This window comes from Peromyscus maniculatus, chromosome 7, assembly GCF_049852395.1.
Source record: "Peromyscus maniculatus bairdii isolate BWxNUB_F1_BW_parent chromosome 7, HU_Pman_BW_mat_3.1, whole genome shotgun sequence".
In the NCBI taxonomy this organism is placed as follows: Eukaryota; Metazoa; Chordata; class Mammalia; order Rodentia; family Cricetidae; genus Peromyscus; species Peromyscus maniculatus.
Window position 1 is genome coordinate 63,532,196 of NC_134858.1, and position 17,770 is coordinate 63,549,965.

The window sequence follows — 17,770 nt, forward strand, 5'->3', positions numbered from 1 at the left end:
TAATCCTACCTTTTTTTCCCCCCCCTGCATGAATGTAAGTGCACCACATGTGCCTGGTGCTCTTGGAGGTCAGAAGAGGGCATCAGGTACCTTAGAAACTGGAGTTATGCATAATTGTGAACCACAGTGTAGGCACTAGGAACTGAACCCAGGTCCTTTATAAGAGCAACAAACTCTCTTAACTGTTAATCATCTATCACTTTAATCTCTTTTAATCATTATCAATCACCAGTGATTTTTTTTTAAGGTTTTTATAACATGATCCTTTTTGAAAAGTCCAAGTCTTGGATTTGTCTAATTTTTGAAATTGTAATTAGATTCAAAAGAAACCTGTTTGCAGAGAAGGGAAAATATTGTGTTGTATAATTAATGCATAATGTTAGGCTATCCACTAACCAGAGATACTAAATGTGATCACTAGCAGAAATTTGAGTCTTCCTCAGGTAAGTCTTAATGTAGTAGGGTTCTTTTTTTTTTTTTTTTCATTAACCATATATCATTATTGTAATTTTCTCACTCATATCTTATTAACAAGAATAAGGCCAGACATGATACTCTAGACCTGTCATAATCCTACCTCTGTGGAGGCTAAGGCAGAAGCAATGCCATGAATTTATATAGTAAATTGAGTTTATATAGCCCAGGCTATATTGTGGGTTCCAGACCAGAGCTATAGCATGAGACCCTTGTTCTTCCTGCCCCCCTCCAAAAAAAAAAAAGGAGGAAGAAGAAAAAACCCAGTAAGTATTCTTTTGTAGAAATAATGGTGGTTATACATTACAAGTAGGTAGCATTCACTCTGTCTGCCCCAAAGGTAGTAAACATTTCCTCCTGCTTTCCTTTTTATGATCATTTAGGAAATTTTGGCAAATTAGCTGCTAGTAAGTACCCCATAGCTTGAGGAAAATAAGAATATCAGTAAGATGAATCTTTTTATTTTGTTCTTTGTTGTTGTTCTTTGAGACATGGTTTCTTTGTGTAGCTGTGGCCATCCTAGAACTTACTCTGGAGACCAGGTTGGCCTTAAACTCATGGAGATCCACCTGCCTCTGCTGCCTGAGTGCTGGGATTAAAGACATACGCACCACGCCCAGCTTAGATGAATATTTTTTGAGCCGTTACTCTATCCCCTGACTCTGGGCTGAATACTTACTGTCACTTACCTGCATGGTAACCCCATTAGAATAAACATCACTCTTTCCCCATTTCCCCCAGGAAACTGGGGTACAGAAAGATTAAAGGTCTTACCCAGGTACCCACAGCTGTAGAGCTAGAATTCAAACGCATGGCTGCCTATTTTTTTTTAAGGATTTATTTGTTTATATTTTATGTGCATTGGTGTTTTGCTTCTTATATGTATGTCTGTGTGAGGGTGTTGGATTCCCTGGAACTGGAGTTACAGACAGCTGTGAGTTACCATATGGATGCTGGGAATTGAACCTGGGTTCTCTAGAAGAACAACCAGTGCTCTTAACTGCTGAGCCGTCTCTCCAGCCCCCACTGCCTAATTTTATAATGCAGTTCTTACTATTTCCTACTTCCTCCAGTATTATATACAAGGTGTCCCCAATCCACTCCTTATGTATTCCTCACATCAGTCTATAAGAATAGTCTCAAATAGATGAAGTTATTACCCAATAGCATAAGCTATCTGAACCATTTATCCTATTTTGTGGTTCTTCCCCATGTTTCAGCCAAGATCTTTAACAGCAGAGTGGTTTGTGCGGGGTCCCTTTTCCCAATCCCCAGCACCCACATAAACAGGAATCATGTGCTGGAACTGAAACCAGGTGGCAGAAGCAGCTGCACAAGCAAGACAAGCCTGAACGGGTCCGTGAACCAGATGACAGGAATGAGAGCCATCAATTACAGTTCGGGGACCGTCAGTGAGACATAGGATGACAGTGAGCCTGAAATAAAGACCATTGAAATAAGACTGCTTTTCCAAGGGAAATTTGTCTTTACCGTCTTCCTTCTCAACAGAGAGGGTGTAGCACTCTTGTTTGAGTAACTTCAAACCAGTGATCAAAGCCATGAAGAAATTTCTCAAGGAAAGTGCCATTATTTATGGTTTCTGATGCCCACTCTTGGTTTCTTTTTGAGAATTTATTTTTTAAGTCATCATTACTCAAAGTATATAATTATGTAGTATAATTAACTGAGAGTAGTAGAATTTACCCACCATGGTCAAGGGAGCAAATGAGTTAACCTCTAGAAGTAGCTATACAGGGTTTGTGGGGATTTTTTGCTGTTGGTGTTGGTGTTGGTTGGTTGGTTGGTTGGTTGGTTGGTTGGTTGGTTGGTTGTTTTTCAAGACAGCTCTGGCTGTCCTGGAACTTGCTTTGTAGACCAGGCTAGCCTTGTACTCACAAAGATCTGCCTGCTTCTGTCTCCTGAGTGCAGGATTACAGGCATGCACCACCACCGCCTGGCTCAGTTATTTTTTCAATACAGAACTATACACATTTTTGAAAAATGAAAGACTGTGTGGACAGACACAGGTGGAAACCATAAAAGCCTATAGATCCTAACTTAACCCTTGGTTAAGACATTTTGTAGTATTCCTGTCCATTAAAGGGAAATAACTGGGGCCGGGGGACAGCAAGATGGCACAGTAGGTAAATGCACTTGACACCAAGCCTGATGACCTGAGTTCAACAGCCATGAAACACATAGTAGAAAGAGAAAGCCACCTCTTGTAAGTTATCCTCCAACCTCGCATACACACTGTGGCACTTGAGACTGACCCCTTAACACATACATACACATAAGTATAATTTGTTTTGTTTTGTTTTGTTTTGTTTTAAGTAATTGAGCCAGGGAGATGGGTCAGTTGGTAAAGTATTTACTGCACCACAGGGACTTGAATTGGAGCCCTAGAACTTAGGGTTGGTTGGTTGGTTGGTTGGTTGGTTGGTTGGTTGGTTGGTTGGTTGGTTGGTTGGAGTCAGGGTTTCTCTGTGTTGCCTTGGTTCCTGGAACTTGCTCTAGAGACCAGGCTGGCCTCAAACTCACAGAGATCCGCCTGCCTCTGCCTCTGAGTGCTGGGATTAAAGGTGTGCACCACTACCTCCCAGCTTGTTTGTTGGTTTTTGTTTTTGGTTTTTGTTTTGTTTTGCCTCTTGTTTTTCAAGGCAGCTAGTGGTAGCCTGTCCTTTGTAATCCCAGCACTAGAGAAATAGAGGCTTGGGAATCTCTGGGTTTCACTAGCCAGCCAGCCTGGCCTAATCAGCAAGCTACATGTCCCAGTGAGAGACTCTTTCCCAAAATAAGGTGGAAAGTTCCTCAAGAATGACACCAGTGTTCACCTTTGATCTGCATGGGCATATGCATACACATGACCCTCGTGCACACATGCACACTTGAATACACACAAGTAATTATGACATATTAAGTAAGGGATTTTTAAGGATTAAATATATACACACACCTATAGTGTAGCAGAGTGCTAAGCACAAAGTAGGCACTCAATATGAAGCTAATTGTCATCATTGTATGATATCATTGAGTTAAGTGTTCTGACATGATGTAGGTCTAGGAACCCTCCCTAAATCAGGACAGTGTTCCCTTAACCCAAGTAAACACACATTCCACACCCTGTCTGGTTAGTACCTAAGTGTGAGACCTAATCTCTCTTAATCTACTCTGGTGGAGGCAGGAACTTCATACAGCCATGGTACTTATTGCAGTCTGTCTCTGTTTCAGGTGGTTAGCTCAACCAATGGAGAGCTGAATGTTGATGACCCCACTGGAGCTCACTCAAATGCACCAATCACCGCTCATGCCGAGGTGGAGGTAGTGGAGGAAGCTAAGTACGTTCATCTTTCAGAGGGGTTGTGTTGTCTTTTAAAGGGTTTTTCTTATCATGGGTTGGAAACTCTATTCTGTCTCCTCAGTGTGCTGCTCATCACAAACTGGAATCTTCATGCTTGTATCCACAGCTTCCTTCTTCTGACCATTTTATTTTATTTTTTTGCATGGTGCATTAAGGCTGGTGCCACCCTTCTTTAATATTGGTTTCTGGGCAGATAGTTACATTTTTCTAGGCTGCCTTGGACAAAAGACATAGTGAACTAAAAGTGAAAGCTACAGTAGATAGGAGCCACGAGTTTCTTGGAGCCTCTAGAGCTTCTTGCTCCCTATGGGTTACAGAGAAAAATGTGTTAAACCTTGGGCCTTGGTGTATAGAATCACATTTCTAATTTTTGCCTAACCACTCTGGATTGGTGGCTCTGAATAAAAGAGTTTGGGAGACAAACTTTCAGATTGTCTGGACTCAGAAAAACTAAGTAATTTTCAGACAAGGCAAGATAATTGTAAATACAAGAATCTTGGGACAGCAAAGAAGTGACCCTGCTCCCAAGGAAGCAAGGCAGTTGCTCACTTCCTCGTCTGCTTCTCCTGCATGTGTGTGTGTCTTGCTGTGCTCTCCCATAGCCCCTTGGTGCCTTCTGCATGGTCTGTGTTTACGCTCTGAGACTCTGGGCTGGAAGGTAATGCTGATTCTGCTGTACAAACAGCATTTCTACCACTTCCTTTCTGTTTTTCCCTGTCCCAAACTCAGATCCAGGTTTAAACTTGAAGAAGACATCAGGTAGGGAAAGCTAGAGAGACGGGAGTCAGTAACTACTGCCAATCCTGACATGGGTGGCCTTTCTTCTAAGCTCTTCAAGAACATCAGCAACATATTTTAGTGCAGACCATAACACCTGGGCATCAGTCAGGGTCACCAAACATTTCGGTCTGTTTTCCTGATGTACTTGGCATGGTTGTATTCTTGCCCATCTATTTGGTGAGCTCACTTGGCCCTTAGGAGGTCTTTTCCTACTTAACAGATAAAAACATGAATGAGGATAACTCTTCCTCTATCTTGTGATACCTAGAGACAAGGTGTAGGGTGGGAAAGTGATGCCAGGCAGAGACTATTTTAATAATTAAACATGGTCCTCTTTCTCAGGGGCTTGGGAGATTTTAATGGTGCCTATAACTTTTTCTTCCGTTCTCCATAAATTATATGGTATTCCCACTTCCTGAACTCTCACTTTGGAATCTCCTAGAGTATGTTAGAAAATACAAATACTTCTGCATGGACCCAGAAATTTGAGATTAATTGATTAGTATTTGGCCTGATAATGAAAATATGTAAAAGTTTAGGGAATTCTAACATGCAGGCAAAATTGGGAACTACCACACTCTGCATGCTCTGATCTTGAAAGAGAGCCATACCTTTTTCCACCCCACCCCACCCCACTCTCCATTTCACATTTGTACCTGCTCTTTAGAAATTCAGATCTGAATCTAATACTATACTTTGAGCACCAAGTTCTTTTGACCTTTAGTCTTAGGCCCTAAACAGATTTATATTTTGGACCTATTCATTTCATTTCATTTTGGTAAATGTATATACTAACTGTGTGTGAGTGTGGTGTTTGTGTTCAATGTGAAAGATAGAGGCCATTCATACAGAAAGAGTTCAATCAGGTGTGTTCTGTTCTGTCGTATTCTAAACACTAGAATATAAAGAGAGATTAAAGTCTTCCCATTTAGCAGAAAGGACTATTATACCTCTTGCCTCCAACTCCAGGTTTAGGCCTTCTGAAAAGTGTAGAATCTAAATGGAACAGTTGTCTTTGGACAATTGTCACTCAAAGCCTTGCTTGGGCATTTTGTATACTGGTTTTTGTAGTGGTTTCATGAGCTACCAATCTATCTTGCCTAGGGAACTGTCAGGGTACAGCCATGTGCACATGGTATATCTGTGTTGATATATGTGGGAGTAAGGACACGATAGCCGTATATCCACTAGATCATTTTCATGGAAAAGTCAAAGCTAGAGACACATGAGGTCCCCCCAAACATGCCCTCATTACACACAGCTATGGTGCCATTTGTTCATGTAGCCTGTTGATGGGATAAGAAGGGCTGTTGCTTCTATTGTAGTTAAACTCAAGTACAGGGAAAGTGTGAAATCTTTACCTCCAAGCTTTTGGTTTTAGGTTCCTTTTCCCAGCTTGTTAAATGTAAAGGCAGAACAAAAATCACAGGATGAGGGTTTTGATCAGTGTAAAAAAAAAATGGACACTTGACTTCCCTTTTCTTTTAGGTATAAGACAACTTTTGTTGAAGTATGGTTGGAGGAATGTGAGGGCAGATGATTTTTAGGTCAATTTTTGTGATAGTAAGAGTATAAGAATTTTTATTATCTATACTTTGGCTATATCTTGATGATTGTGGGCCCAGTTTCTCCTGAGAATTAGTGTGATTAGAATTTAGGTCCTTCCCTAGTATTTATTTCGAAGTGGTAAATTCCCTCTGTTTCATCTTCTAATAAGATAAAGTATCTCTTCAGCTTTTCCTACGAAGGGCTCAGTGCTAGCTGCTGCTTTTTGAACTGGAGTATGGAAGTTAGCTAAGCATTGTACAAGACCTGGTGTGAAGCCAGATGGTTCAGCCTTCCTGCTTGAGTCCCCACAGGCCAGGTCACTGCTTTCCTAGAAAGCCCACCCTGAGGCTTCCACCAACTCTTTCTGTTCTGCATCCTCTGAGATGCAGCTCCCACACTGATCATCCTGTCGGGCTTCTGCCTCCTGTTCAGTGTGAAGGCCAAGTGGCCTGCTCAGCCTCCCTCAGCAGGAGGGAACTAAACACAGACACGTACTGCATGTGTGCATGCTCACAGGGAGCCACTTCCATCTCATCCGCGGACTAATATCTCTCTCTCTCTCTCTCTCTCTCTCTCTCTCTCTCTCTCTCTCTCTCTCTTCCTTTTCTGTGTTTTTCTCCTTATATACTCTGTAGCTGCCTGAAAATGCTCAACCTGTGGTGAGTCCCTCTCTCCAGTCCACATGCAAGGGGAGCGGACCTGTCTAGACTGGGATTGCAGAGTATTAGCGACACTGACTGAAATCCATATACCTCCTTATGTCTTAGCCGCCCAGACTGGGGGAATTAGGTCCACAGAGTGGGGTGAGGCAGGCCTGTACCCAAAAATCAATCTTTTCCTTCTTTTCTTTCAATCCCACCTCATTATCACTGCACCCTCCTACCAAAAATTACCTCACAATTATCTAAACTTGCCTCTTTTTTTTTTTTTTTTTTTTTTGGATGAGTGAACTTTTTTCTCCCAAGTTATGACTAATAGTATCAGAAGGAGAGGGACCAAGATTAGAAAGATAAGGTTTTAGATGTTTCAATAACCACCAGATAATCTCACCTTTGGCAGCTTGGTTTGAAATGCAGAAGTAGGCTGTTTGGAGGAAATCTGTAAATGCCTTGTTGATTTCGTTAATTTTTCATCTATAGTAAGAGTCTCTCAGAAAGGAGAGCTCCTTGAAAGAAAAAATCAACATTTTGGTGTTGATTGGACATTGCTGGTTTTTATTTGTTCCCTTTCTTCTTTGATGAGAGTATAGTGGGTTAAGGGTTGACTTGGTTGACAGGGCTATGGGAGCCTGTCTTTTCTTCCAGAAAAGGCTTCTTTAATACAAATGTAGGGTATACGGGGATGTGGGAGGGAAATCGCTGAGGGATTCATGTTAGTGACAGTCTGTAACTCTCCCTCCCTGTTTGTGCACATCAGGTCATAGTCTATGCTATGACAATAGCCTGCTGGATTCTGACTACTTCATTTTGAAAAATTCTCTTCAGTAACTGGAATGGACCTTGTTTTCTGAACCCTGACTAAGCCAAATTGTCCACGGGGGTTTGCCTAGGAATAGATATTTATTGAAGATGACAGTTGGGTTTTATGGCAATATGATTGGTAGTGTTAGGGTTTCAAAGAGGACATTTGGTCTATTCATGTGTCTGTGTAATCTAACGTTGTCATGGTCTTGTTTTTTTGTTTTTTTCTGTGAGGTGTCAGTCACATGATCCCAGTTGTGAATACTTTAGGTCCTGCTGTGCTCATCCAACCTTGTGCACAGAAGTCGGGGATCTGGGGTAGCAGGGAAGAACAGGGCACGTGAAGGGGGGCCCTGCCCAAGAGGTGACTGTCACCTGGCTGTAAAGTGAGTCATACACTGTAAAAGGCAGGGCCTTCTTCAGAGTTCTCATGCTGTTCCCGGAAGACTGAGGGGTGAGGAATCCCTGTGAGTTCTCAAGGAAGACTTCTTAGACACAGCCGACTTGAGCCAGTTGGAGTGCAGAGGAGGAGAAAAAGAGTGTGATAAAGAAGAGAGACCGCAAGGAGACTGCAGAGATGACATGGTACAGGAATAACAGGAAGAAGGCAAGGGTCAGGTTAGAGGCCTGTGGCCAAGTGTTTGATGGCTTGTGTGGAGAATCCTGGATCAGTTTCGGCTGTCACTCGTAAAGGATTAACTGGAAGAGAACCTAAGACACAAAGGGACTTATTTGTCCGTACCCTGTTCTGAGAGGAGCATATCTGTACAGAGTTACTGGTAGACTTGGCCTCAAGTCCAGATCCTTTTACTGGTGGTCACCATAGAAACCGAAGCCTTTAAGAACAGATTGTGGGGTCCCCTTCCTTGTTGGTGGAATTAAAAGCTTCTCCTCCTGCTGAAGCTGTATAGGGCTCTAAATGCAAACTATGGCTGCTGTTCTCTGAATGACAGCTTCTGCTCATGTACACTGCACTGGTTCAGCAGAAGGGCAGGCTACTTCCTATGGATTGTCCTGGAGGAAGTAAGAGAATCCACTGGACACTTAGAAATGGGCCCAGTATTTCAGATGGTTTTTGTTTTTTGTTTTTTATTTTTTAACATTTTTATTTGAAAACATAAAAGTCATCATCTTAGGGTCCTCCACACAGAAAGTAAGAATAGAGGTTAATTTTAGAGTCAGTAAATCCACTGAAAATCATAGTTGAAACAGGTAAGACTGATGGGCTGGTGAAATGGATCAGCAGTTAAAAGCACAGACTGCACTCCAGAGGTCCTGAGTTCAATTTCCAGCAGCTACATGGAGGCACACAGCCATCTATGGTAGGATCTGATGCCCTCTTCTGGAATAAAGGTGTACATGCAGGTAGAGCATTCATACATAAAATAAATAAATAAATTTTTTTAAGACTGCTGAAATACTAGTTCTTCATAAGATTTGACTTGTCTACTTAAATACTAGGTTCTGGACATTCAATCTGGCAAATGTCTATGTTTCTGGGGCTGGAGAGATGGCTCGGTGGTTAAGGTCACTGGTTGCCTTTTCAGAGCAAACAGTTTCATTTCCCAGCTCCCACATAGTAGTACTCACAACCATCTCTAACTCCAGTCCCAGTGTTCCAACACCATATTCTGACCTGGCACATACATGGTACATAGACATACATGCAGACAAAATACCCATACATATAAAATGAATAAAAAATTGTAAAAAAAAAAAAAAGTTCATTTCTAATACATATGTATAGATTTTTTTTCTTGAATTCTTCCCCAATGTTTCCATTAAGGACTATTTTAAGACAGCGATCATTTTTATTTAAAATAACTTACTCAGTTTCCAGTTGTATTTACCACTTTGGTTCACACCTATTAATAGTACTTATAAATGTTATTGATATACACAGGGCTACACACACACACACACACACACACACACACACACACACACACAGTCTATGTACCTGTTGAAACAAGGCCCCCTATAGTCCAGGTTGGCTTCAAATTTGATAAGTAGCCAAGAATAACTCTGGGCTCTTCGCCCTTCTTCCACTGTCAAGCACTGGAAGTACAGGCATGCGTCGCCATGGCCAGATTCTGAAGAAAATATTGTAAGACTCTGAAGAAACCCCTGTCTGCCAGGGCAGTGGTGGTGCACCCTTGTAATCCCAGCACTCAGGAATCAGAGGCTGGCGGCTCTCTGTCAGTTCAAGGCCAGCCTGGTCTACAAAGTGAGTTCCAGGACTATTATGCAGAGAAACCCTGTCTTGAAGAAGGAAGGAAGGGAGGAAGGGAAAAGAAGAAAGGAAGGAAGGAAGGAAGGAAGGAAGGAAGGAAGGAAGGAAGGAAGGAAGGAAGGAAGGAAGGAAGGAAGGAAGGAAGGAAGGAAGGAAGGAAGGAACTCCTGTCTGAAAATTCCACATTTCATTCATGAATTTCAATTCTTGGAAAGCTCACATTGCTGTCTGTGTAAATGTTTATTTCTTCATTCTAAGAAACTTTCTCAGTCTAAATCCTAGAACTCTGGGAAACCGAGGCCAGAGGATTGTACATTTGAAGCCAGCCTTGGCTACATAATAATGAGTCCCAGTCTCAAAAGATAAAAGAAAAAACTTTATCCAGATTTTTAGTGATGAAAATATTAGAAAAGACAGTAACACAAGGGGTCTGAAAGGAGGGATCAGCTGCAGGGGAGGACGTAGGAGGTGGAAAGGGAGCAGTGGTGTCTGTTTCTCATGAGTGTCCTTGCACTGAAGCCCAGGAGGTGGGCTAGAGAGGGCTCAGAAGTGAAGAGCGCCTGCTGCTCTTGCAGACGACTTCCAGACAAGTTTCCCTTCCCAGCAACCACAGAGCAGCTCACGGCTGTCCGTAAGTCCAGTCCTCAGGAATCTATTGACGTCTTCAGGCCTCTGTGGGCACCAGGCACTCAATGTGGTGCACAGACATACATGCAGGCAAAATACTCATAACATAAAGTAATAAAAGTCATTTTAAAGAACCCTGGAAGCGTTAGCTGAGAGACTTAAGATAGTTTTCTCAGAAAAAGTCGTCTTTCAAGGATCAAGCTTCTGAGCTCTACTTACAACTTTATTCTCCTCCATCATCTGGCATCTTTGACTCATCCACTGCCTTCTGCCCACCTCCTAATTTTCCATTTGACATTTCTAGAAAGAACATACCTTTTACATCAACCTCGCCATCTCCCTTGACATCCCCTTCTCTAGTGCCTGAGCAACAGCCACACCTCCTGGTCCAAAGGCTGGAGTAAGGAGGGCATCTTCAGGGTTAGGGTAGACCAGTGCTGCCACTCTTCTGCAGGCTGTTCCCCCAAGACATGGCACTCGGGGGGGCCTCAGCCTCCACCTTAAACAAACCAGTTGCTAACCCTGTCTGGAACAGTGGCAGTCTTAGGGAACTAAGTAGGGGATTCCCTGTGACCAGAGTTTCCTGAGGATTAGCTCCTGGGCTTTGGGCATTGGTCCCCTTGGGGTGATTGGCACCTGTTCTGCTGTCAGGAGATAAAGATTTACCCTTTATGAACTAGAGCTTCTGCTTACTCCAGGCATCATGTTGGGGCCAAGAACAAGATAGAAAGTCTTTAGTCCTTTGGCATCCTGTGACTGCCAAGGTTCTAGATATCCTACTTTGTGTGAGATTGATTTGCCTCAGTTTAGCCCTTGCCTGCTGGCTAGTGAGCTGCACTGAACAGCTGCTGTTATCAAGGGGCATACAGTGCAGGCTATTTCCAAGTTACCCTGAGCACCCTCCATCTTGGTTCTAGACAAAGATGGAGTATCTGGGTTTGATGGTAGTCTAGGAACAAAGCCTTCTTCACCCTTCATCGGGAATGTCTGTGGCAGCCATGTCTAGTGGGCAGCATTTTGCTAATTGGGTGGAATGGCTGCAATCAGATGTTGCCTTGAACTTCTGACAGACGCTGCCTGTTACTTTCAGTGTATGTGTGCCGAAGATGATGGGCGGCCATCTGGGTGGGCACCAGCATAAAACAACCCTACCCCCTGCAGTAAGCAGAAGCAGGCAGAGATCTACTTGGAGCTGGAAACTTCTAGACTGACTTAAACGTTCTTGTGCTCCAGGTGCTGCTGTTTCTTTAAGAGGAAAAGGAAGAAGACTGCTCAGCGACACAAGTGACCAGTGCCTCCCAGGAGTCCTCAAGTCCTGGGGACTCTGGCTCCAATTGCACCTGCAGCTCCTGCCATTTCTCATTGGAAAGGACTCCTCTGTGGGGGAGGGTGGAGATCCAAACCAAAAAGAAGAAGACAGATGCCCCCAGAAGGAGCCAGTGCAGGCAGCCAGGGCCAAGTGGGCCAGTGGCGATCCCTCTGGCTGAGCTCTGAGCGGGTCCAGAGCTGCTGCTTCTCCACTGCTTGCCCTGGGCTCTCTGGTTGACTCTCTTCCCATTGTTTACAGTGAAGGTGTCATTCACAAAAACTCAAGGACTACTGTTCTCTTCCTCCTCTTCCTAAATTTACTCCTGGTTCTGCACCACCCTCAACCTCTCCAGCATAAGAACTACGAAGTTAAAGGAGAGGTCAAGAAGCTGGTGGTGTGGCCAGGAAGGTCGGAGGGAGATGGCAGCCTGGGCTGGAGGGCTTCTCCACTTCCCAGGTGTGTCTACAAGTAAGGCTTCCTCTTCCTCCCTCCCTCCCTCCCTCCCTCCCTCCCTCCCTCCCTCCCTCCCTCCCTCCCTCCCTCCCTCCCGTGAAGTTACACTGTAGGACACAAGCTGTGAGAAATCTGCAGTCTACTGTCCCTGTGTGTTGGCGTTCTTAGCTTTTTTGATGAGCAAATCCCTTGCTCCGACTGTAGCAAAACAAGCCTGTGGTTCTGAGCAAAGGAAAGGAAACTGATTTTATTGCACTTTTAGTTTTTTGGGGTTTTGTTTTTGTTTTATAAACAACATGGCAGATGCATATTGTGTCTGGTTATATTGGGGGGGGTGCTTTTTTCTGTTTCAAGGGGGATGGGCCAGCCAAGCCATTCAGAGAAAATGTGGGTCCAGAGGATATTCATGATGGAAAGAGTCTGATTTGCAGCACATGGAAGAGAAGAAGCCAAACTCTGTGTCATCCTGAGTGAATTCTCAGGTTGGCAAGGAAACATACTTGAATTTTCATTCATCTTCTCCGCTGCAGAGAAAAGTCCCCACCAGATCCCTTTGACCTAATCAGCCTAGAGCTTGAAAGCCCAGCTCCTGAACACTTGGGATGAGCACCGAGCCAGACTGTGACCAACCAGAAGGCACCTCATCTCAGAGAGGAAATACTTAATAACAACAACAAAGCAAAATGTCTGTTTCCTCCACTGCCAGGGACTTCCTACTAGATAGCCATGTGACTTTCTGTTGACTTGGAGGACAAAATTAGTGACTAAACAGCCACCACCATATTGCCAGTAGTGGACAAAAGAGGGCAGCAAATTGCCTTCCAACTGCCAGAGAAGCCTCAGGATGCAGCATCTTAGGGCCAGGAAAAGAAAATCAGTATGTCATGTCCGCCCCAAGACTAAATTAGAGCATCTAGGCTGGTCTGCCTTAGAAATTAAGTCTGTGGTGATCTTGGAGCAGGTCCATAGCAGCAGGCTTAGAACTTGGTACATGAGGCTGCAGTAAGCAGGGAAGGGAAGGTTGGTTGATGCTGGGAAATTCCAGAGAAAAGGAAACTGTAATGAAAGGTCTAAAATTCTATCTTAACAATTGAACAGAGACTCTTCCCAGATAATACAGCCATATATTAGCATGTTTTCCCCACTGCACTCTCTGCCCACCACCATACGTCCTCACTGGACATACCACCATGAAGCATCACTGGTTGCATAGTTAACAGTATGGTGCTTACTCTTCTCATGTTCTGTTTTCATTTTAGTGGCATTTCCAAACAGTGGCTTCTTACCCTAGTGTGGCAAGGATTATTCACATGGGCAAAGAGGTCTTGTATCTGGGTGTATAGAGCTACCCACATGGCATTGGCTAGTGACTTAGTGCAGCAGAGAACTCTGCTGTGTATGTATGTAAAGGACTGGGGGATGCCAGGGCTCTTTGTGGACATGTATCAGAAATAGTATCAAATGAAGCAGAGTTTATTCACCTTGCCTGTTCTGTTGGACCTTGACTAGGGAATCTCTCTTCATTGGCTTCAAACCTGTTCAGCATTTGTAAAGATTGCCACCTGTCCATTTCTTTACAAGAAATATCTTTGTCCATGAAACAGAGTAGCGGGGAAAAGTCAGGTCAAACCACTTTTCCCCATAAGGAATTTGAGTGTTAGGATTTGCTTCTTTTTCATTATGTAGTAGTTAAAGCTCATCGCTGAAATTTACATAGTCCCTAGTTTGGCATGTGGGCAACTCTGACTTCCCCCACAGAAACGTAAAAGTCCTCATCCCAGGAAATGGTGGCAAGGCCTAGAGCATCCTGGCACTCTCTGTCCCACTAAGTGCCTCCCCAACCCTGCTTCCACAATAAAGCAAAGGCGGTGACCAGCTTGGCTGCAGGGTAGGGTGCCCTGCAGCTGGGCCTAAGACTCCTTTTTTGTCTTAAAATATTTTTATAGGCTAGCTCTTGAGGGGTTGAACTTGAGTGGTTTGTGGGAATGGGAAAGGGTCCTTCCTAATGCACTGCTGGCACCCTCCAGCCCCCACAAATCCCTTACTAGATATTTGGTTTTTGTAGCAAAGGTCCCTTTAACATGCAGGGCGGTGGTGACCTTTCAAGGCCATTGACACTCTTAAGGTGGTCCCAAAGCTGGGCAATTCTCTTAAGATCTTCCTTAAAATTAAAACATACTGAATTCCCCAGAAACAATCTGCTCATCTGTTCCAGCCCCACTAGTACGTCAGGCTCCATACACATCCCTGTTTCTGTCGGTTGCCTGGCTGCAAGCTCAGCCAGATCCCAGGGCACAGGCACTCCTTCCATCTCCCCTCATGTAAATCCACTTGCTCTATCTCAGTTTTGACACCTGAGGACAGTTTTCTTTAGGATTGATGCATTTACTTCCCCTTAAAACTAATTCATCTGTTCCAGGGACAGGGGCATTTGATATTGTAATATTCGGAGTTTTATTTCCTCAAACTTTGCTGTCCTCGAGGCATTGCAGCCTGAGCAGACTTGGGTAGAAGCAGGCCAGAGGTTACACCAAGGTGTAAAGTGTCCAATCATAGAAGTGGATTTTCAGAGTTCTCACTCCAGACTGCCCACAAGGCTGCGCTGAATGTGCCAGCAGCTAGTGAGCAGTCATGACTGCCTTAATTAACATTCTTCTATTTTGGGTCTGTCTAGGAGCAAACAGGGTCTGTGAAGGTATGTGTAAATTAGGTGAGTAGGTAAGTCTCCAGTTAAAATTCCCATTTCCATTGGAACAAGCTACAGGAGACAGCAAGGATCCTAAAGTTTCTGAAAGTGTGTTTCCTTTTCCTTTTTAGTGAAGGACAAGAACTCGGAATCAGCCCATGTCCATTAGCCAGATGGTGTCCATCTTGTGTAAAATAACTTCCAGTCTAGTTCAGAGGAAAAGTATGCTGTAGTGCTTATGTAGTGTTGATGTCCAATGTTAGCAACCACTTGTAATGCCAGAAGTATACAGCAATGGCAATGTTATGTTAAAGTGGTTGCTAAGGATCATAGCCTTAATTTAAAAAACAATGTAAAAGATAATCCATTCCCCTCCGTGTTGAGCAAACATAGCAGCACTTCTCGAGAAGAACTTTCTCAGAAGCCTAGAAAGCATTTCCTCAGAGGAACTTGGTCTCCCAAGCCCACATGACTCCTGTGTCCCAGCCACCTCTTCCATGCTCATACCGAAACCAGTTTTCCATTCCTGTTTAGTTGCCCTGGTAATGCTTTGTCCAGTGTCAGTCATGCCAGGGCTTGAGTTTTTAAGACCAGGGGTTTGCATGGTCATACAACCGACATTGCCTTTGCCAGCCACTGCCACCATCCCCTCCATTGCCCCTAAGTGGGCAGCTTGATTCCAGGGACCCTCAGGGAGCCAGGGTAATTAGGTCCCCATCTGGATTGGCCATGTGGGTGACAAGCACTTATCTCTGGGTTTCTTGATTTTGCAGACTTCAAGGAAGTCCCATGTAGATGTTGATGGCCAATAACTCCAGCCTTCCCCATAATGGGTTGGTAGGACTCAGATAAGAATTCCTTTGTTTGTTGGGGGACTTTGTTTTAAGGAGGTTAGTTTTTGAGTATGAAAAAGAAGAGGCCACTGTGGTCCTTCTGTGAGTTTGTAGAGTTCTGAACAGTGTTTTCATCACCAGTCTTGGGAGTCTGATCCAATAACCAGTCTTAAGGTGTTTGTCCTACTCCTTTTGCAGGTAACTAAGTACAGAAGAATAGAGTTCTTATTGTATCAAAATAGTAAGTAGATCCCTGAATATAGTTAATAGTAGTTGACATATTTTCTCAAAAAAACAACAACAACAACAACCAGGAAACCCACTCCAGTATTTACAGATCAGCTTATCAAGGGAAAAAAAAGTGAACGTGTACTCCACATATCTCTAGTTGAATTACCAAACTTGATGTTATAAAGAAACCTCGGTTGTATAGACAGGATATTTCTCTGTCTCTCTCTCTCTGTCTCTCTCTCTGTCTACCCTCCCCCATCCCCTGCCCCTGCCCCGCCCCCCATCACAATCACTTGTCTGGTGCCATCACCACCTTTAAGGTCTCAGAGCAGAGGATTATCTGTGGTCATAAGCCAGAGGGCATTGCAGTCATTCCAGCAATGCACAGACGACTGCCATCCTGACTAACCCAAACTCACCTTCCAGGGTAGGTGAAACCTTTTGGTTCCCCTCTTCAAGAGCTCTAGACCAAATCCCAGGCCAGCCCATGCACCAAAGCCTTTTAGAAGGCTTACCAATCTGTTAGGAATGTCTCAGGAAACATGAGCCATTTCTTGGAGGATACATGTATTTACAGATGGATATATGTGCTCATCTGTGTGTGTTTTACTCTCATAGACAGCACAGGCTCCTGGGAACTGTGTGTTCCTCAGTGTTCTCAGAGACAGTGTGACAAGTGTGAGCTGCTCAGTTCAGTGAGCAGGCTGACTCTGGGAAGGAGCCCTGTTTATCAAGCAGAGAACCACAGAAAAGACGAAACCAAAAATGCTCCAACACTCCAATGGAAAGAAATGTTGATGCAGCAATTCCCATTGGATAGATTACACTCTCTAATTTATTGTCTTTTTTAAGTTTTACCCATTGTACTCTTTAAAAGATGTTGGGATATTGGTTGCAATTTTTTAAAAGTAGATAATGTATAAATCAGCTGTGGAAATCAATTTTAATTCATGTGTGGATGTGTCTAGTTATTGTTAAATGCCTTTTTTTTTACTTTTTTTTAAAGATAATGTTTCATAAACCCTGGCACTGGTCAAAAAAAAAAAAAAAACGCAGCTGTGAAGAATGAAACTTGTAGTATTTTTTAAATGAATGTCGATTTCAAGTGTATTTGAAATGTTTCCTCCAATAGAGAGATGTGGACACCATTGAGGAGAACTCCTCTGCAGAGGAAATAGCCTTTGGGGAAAATGGAATGTGGGTCTGGATGTGTTATCTCAGAGTAGCCCATTTCATAGGGCGTCATGGACAACACAAATGTGATTTTAAGTATACCTCTTCCCAGTTTGGGGAGGAAAGGACTCAGTTTGCACCCTTTTTGTATGTAAAATAAAATGTCCTACCTTTCTTGGCTACATTTACTTCCCTGGTTCATTAGTTGGTTTTTAGTCTCCCTGGTTTTATTTCTAAGAATCTGGCAAGGACTGACTGGTGGGAATCAATATGTCTTTAAAAAAAATAATAATAATAATGTCTGGTACTTTGGCATTCTGCCTTCATTCCTTGGGCTGAGTATTGAGTCTCTTTAAAAATAAATATCCCAGGGCCAGCAGAATGCCCAGAGAGTAAAGGGAATTGCTGTATAAGTGGCAACCTGAGTTTCATCCTCAGAATCCATGTTAAAAAAAAAAAAAAAAAAAAAAAAAGGAGAAGACTGAACCAGCAGTTGGTTGTCTTCTGACATCCACATATGTGCCATGGCATGCACCACCACCCCTCACACACTATTCTGTTTTTAATATTTAAAGATTGGGAAAATAGGTTGGTAAAGTGCA

At 43.4% G+C, this 17,770-nt stretch overlaps 1 protein-coding gene across 11 annotated transcripts in view; it reads left to right on the forward strand.

Annotated features, from left to right (window-relative positions):
- The window catches only part of Csnk1g1 (casein kinase 1 gamma 1), a 134,046-nt gene extending 121,798 nt beyond the window's left edge, over positions 1-12,248 (forward strand). For 9 of the 11 annotated variants that reach the window (XR_013052796.1, XR_013052795.1, XR_006074186.2 and 6 more), the window contains one exon: positions 1,695-1,934. Coding sequence is in view for 7 of the 11 variants with exons in the window: in XM_042281155.2 (XP_042137089.1) it covers positions 1,695-1,897 (203 nt within the window). In the remaining 4 variants the exon portion in view is untranslated. Of the gene's footprint in view, positions 1-1,694; positions 1,935-3,705; positions 3,813-11,716 lie in introns of those variants that run through there. The other 2 variants (XM_015998006.3, XM_015998008.3) reach the window with 1 other exon arrangement.
- Positions 12,249-17,770: the final 5,522 nt, after the last annotated feature.